The sequence below is a fragment of the Pocillopora verrucosa genome, chromosome 9 (genome assembly GCF_036669915.1).
Source record: "Pocillopora verrucosa isolate sample1 chromosome 9, ASM3666991v2, whole genome shotgun sequence".
NCBI classification, from domain to species: Eukaryota; Metazoa; Cnidaria; class Anthozoa; order Scleractinia; family Pocilloporidae; genus Pocillopora; species Pocillopora verrucosa.
The window spans coordinates 6,574,330-6,578,664 of record NC_089320.1 but is presented as its reverse complement, the minus strand read 5'-3'; the positions used below and the strand labels follow the sequence as shown (position 1 = coordinate 6,578,664).

Here is a 4,335-nt window from a genome sequence, read left to right as displayed (position 1 = left end):
CTCTGACAAGAAAGTTTTCTTCGCCAAGTCGCTGAGTGCATAAACCGTATGAGATCTGAACACGTGCATGGCAGTGGATCAGACTGAATAAACAGTGAACAGACAAAAAAACATTTCTTTAGGAGGAGGGAGAAGTAGGTTATTGCTGGGAGGAGAAAACTGATATAAAGAAAGCATAATAAAGAGGTCAAATGTTAGCAAGCTTCTTTCAGCATCATTCTGGGCCCAGTTGGTTAAAGGGTGGATACTGAACGCTATCCAACGGATAAATTGCTATCCAGCGGATGAGAGTTAACAAAATGTACTGAGCTATCCACCGTATAGAGATTTATCCAATGGATGGCGCTGTTCACCCTTCGAACAACCGGGGCCTGATGTTTTCCCGAGGAAAAATTTTTGCCAAACAACATTATGGTTTTGTTAGACCTTTTTTCGTCAAAATCGTCTTTAGCTCGCTGCAATCCAACATGGACCACTACCATCAGAACCTGCTATTTGTATTAACAGAGCAAATATTGTTTATGAGGTTGAAATACGACTCGGTAGACATCTTAGTCGGATGAGAATACAATATCGTTTTCCACGTAGTTTGCCTTTCCACAGCCACACAAAATAAAACAAACTGATGCGAATAAGAAAACTTTGGAGGCGACCTTTTCACACATAAATACTGAAATAAATCATTTGTGAATTTTTGGGGCCCACCTATTTTGTATGATTAAAGATAATAATTTTAAGGCTGGAGAAATGCCACTCTCTGAGTGTCAACTCGTCCAACTTTCTGACGGTATCTTTCTGATTACTTTTTTGGCCAATTTTCACCTTATCAAATGTTTACCTAGCCTTTTTTAACTGTTGCCAGGTTCTATATTTTAGTTATGAGTAAATTGCGTGAAGAAAAAGTTCGTCGTTAAGTCTTTCAGCTTTTTGATTCACGGCCATTCGTCAATCGCCAGATAGTAAGCACTTAGTCACCTATGTACTCCTTGGTCTGTAGCTATAAGTGTTCGTTATGAAAGGTGAGTGATCTATATCTTGCATGGGTCACATACACATACCATTACTGTGTTCAAAACATCTTTATAGCAATACATTTTGGTTCTGGTATCAAATCGATATCGATATGGAATTCTGAAGTCCAGCTGACAACATGTTTCAACTTTTCTGTTTAAATCAGTTATTTTTACTTTTGAGTGAAAAGAAATCGTCTATTTGAATAATGTCTTACCAAAAACGAATGACTGTTTATAGCCTATTAAAAAATTTAACCTGTACACATAGCCATGTAATCATCTCTTTCATGATCAACAATTTTTCAATAGACTTAGCTGCTATAACTCCAAGTTTGTAGGTATATGGCTCAGGCACCAACAATTTTTGCATTTTTGTTTTATTTCTTAAAAGATTCAACGTCTCTCGACCTTGATAAAGCAAACAAAGCTTACAGAGCGCGCGTAACGCGAAACCGAAGCGGAAAAAAAGGCACGTACGTTTGTATACACTTGTCCTTACGACGATCAAGTTAAAAAACATTCATAACAAGAAGCTTCTTTAATAAGCCTAAATTGGTTAGTCCTTGGATATGCAAAGTTAACTTTAACAACTTAACTTTGTTTTTGACCGGAGGGGTTTTGTTTAGTTTAAGTTGTAAGGAAAGCGCATCCATGCCATAAAAAAGATATCAAACGGTCGCAGTCAGTTGCTGGTAGGAGATCTCTTACAAATAATAGTGTCACCTTTTGCGGCGAGCAAAGTACTACGCCTGTATTTTACAGTGGACTTATTTGAAAACAATCATTGAATTTACTGGAGTTGGAGAGGTGATACTTTTATCATGGCGTTCGGACGCGGCTTCAAGCTCTCCGCAAATTTATGTGTGTTTCTCTGTATTTACATCACTTTGGAGTTCTTCAGGTTCTCAGATGCATATGAGAACACTTTGCTTAACGATAGAGAGACGTATTTTGTTTCCCAGATGAATTGCAGGGCTGAAGTTGCTGGTGCTTCATTTCATCGAAACGAACCGACCCGGAGGCAAGAGTCTAATGGACGACTGAAGAGTGTTATGCTTTGTAAGCTTTTTCATCGTGCCTGTTTTGCTTTGACTCTTATTGCTCTTGCTGGTGACATTGAGATTAATCCCGGCTACCAGACATTTGCTGATATCAAGTCCACTAGAGGTCTCAAGATTGCTCACTTGAATATACGAAGTCTCGCAAACAAAACCGACTCTCTGCGTCTTGAGGGAATTAACAACAAAATTTTTGACGTGCTAACTCTGTCCGAGACTTGGCTGGATTCCTCAACAAGTGATGCTGAAATAAAACTCCCTGGATTTGTGTGCATAAGGTTAGATCGCACTGGCAATAAAGAGGGATATGGCGGAGTTGCTATGTATGTAAGAGAAGATTTGGCGTTTCGTTTGCGGAATGATATCAATACTGGTGGACAGGAATGTTTATGGATTGAGTTAATTCGAGATAAATGTAAGCCAACGTTATTATGTTGCGCTTATAGAGCACCAGATGCCGATCTCCGCACTTTTATTTCGTCTCTGCGAGATAGTATGCCTGCTGTTGATCTTGAAAAATCGGATGTGGTCATTTTAGGAGATCTAAACGCAAACATGATGCCTAATTCAAAATTGCCCAAGAAAGACAAACAACTACTTCTCAACTTCTCGCGCGCTTTTGACTTCACACAGCTGATAAAAGAGCCTACTCGAATATCTGACACCTCACGGACCTTGATTGACCTGATTTTTGTCAATAATGAACATCGCATTGTTAAATCTGGTGTTGTTCCGTTTCCATTGAGCGACCATTACCTGGTGTTTTGCATTCTAAAGACTGGTGTGCACACAAAAGCACATCCAAGAATGTTTGAGTATCGCTCTTACAAGAATTTCGATGCGAATTCATTTAACGAAGATCTTAGGAATGTTCCTTGGCACGTCGTTGACAATGAAAACAATATCGATGACGCTTTATTAACTTGGAACAAACTGTTTTCAGAAGTTGCAGACGATCATGCACCTGTCAAACGACGACGTGTGAAGGGAACACCTATTCCTTGGATGAATAGCAAAATTAGCGAATCAATGAGAGATCGAGACTGGTATCATCGTAAAGCACGTAAATCGAACTCAGAAAAGCACTGGAACACTTACAGGAAACTGAGGAACAAAGTAAACCGCTTAGTAAAATCTGCTAAGTCGAAATATTACTGCGAAATGATCGAGGAAGCCAGAGGAGATCACGGCAAAATGTGGAAAGCTGTAAACGAAGCATGCAATCGTAATTCATCCTCAGAAGAGGTTCAGTGCATCATTTCCGATGGCATTCAGCACACCACTTCCAAATCCATTGCTGTTGCTTTGAATAGCTTCTTTGCATCCATAGGCAAGCGCCTAGCTGACAAAATAACCTGGTCGAATTGCAACTTGGTTTTAGAACAACCGTTGTCTCAGTTCCAGTTAACTGAACTAGAGGAATCGTTTGTGCTTCAGCAGCTTACCTCTTTGAAGACAAATAAAGCAATTGGTTTGGACAAAATTAGTGCTAGACTACTCAAGAGCTCTGCTAATACAATCACTCCCTCCATCACTAAGCTGTTGAATCGATCGATTCTTACTGGTAAATTTCCTAAATTGTGGAAATGCTCAAAAATTACAGCCTTGTTTAAATCAGGCGACCGGTCAAATGCATCGAACTATCGACCTATCTCTAATTTACCGACACTCAGTAAAATTCTCGAGAAAGCCGTGCATTCCCAGCTGTACCAGCACTTGGTTATTAACAACCTTCTCACAAGGAAACAGTTTGGATTCAGGAAGGGGCTCTCTACTGAATCTGCTTTGACATCATTTGCTGATGAAGTCTTATTGAACATGGAACAAGGTAAACTGTGTGGGGCCGTGTTTTTGGATTTAACCAAGGCTTTCGACACTGTGGACCATCGGATTTTGTTACGCAAGCTCTCCAAAATTGGTTTATGTGAGAACTCGCTTCAGTGGTTCCGCTCTTACATTACTGACAGGAAACAGCGTACATGTTGTGGGAATGAGTTGTCTGATGAATTGCCAGTTACCCATGGGGTCCCTCAGGGAAGTATTCTGGGTCCTCTGCTATTTGTCATCTACATTAACGATTTGCCAAGCGTTCTAGATGCCTGTCAAGCATCACTTTATGCAGATGACACGGTGATCTACTGCTATGGGTCTTCCTCTCAGGAGCTGACTGAAAAGCTCAACCAAGACCTCCTGGCTGTGGCGAAATGGCTGAATGAACATAAGTTAACACTGAATCTGGACAAAACCAAATGCATGCTTATAGG

General features: G+C 40.2%; 1 protein-coding gene across 1 annotated transcript; it reads left to right on the top strand.

Moving 5' to 3' along the window:
* The first annotated feature begins 1,834 nt into the window (after window positions 1–1,834).
* On the top strand, window positions 1,835–3,860 carry LOC136283331 (uncharacterized). The gene is made up of 2 exons (XM_066171937.1): window positions 1,835–3,635; window positions 3,814–3,860. The coding sequence occupies exons 1-2, from the start codon at window positions 1,835–1,837 to the stop codon at window positions 3,858–3,860; spliced, it is 1,848 nt and encodes a 615-aa protein (XP_066028034.1).
* The last annotated feature ends 475 nt before the right edge of the window (window positions 3,861–4,335 follow it).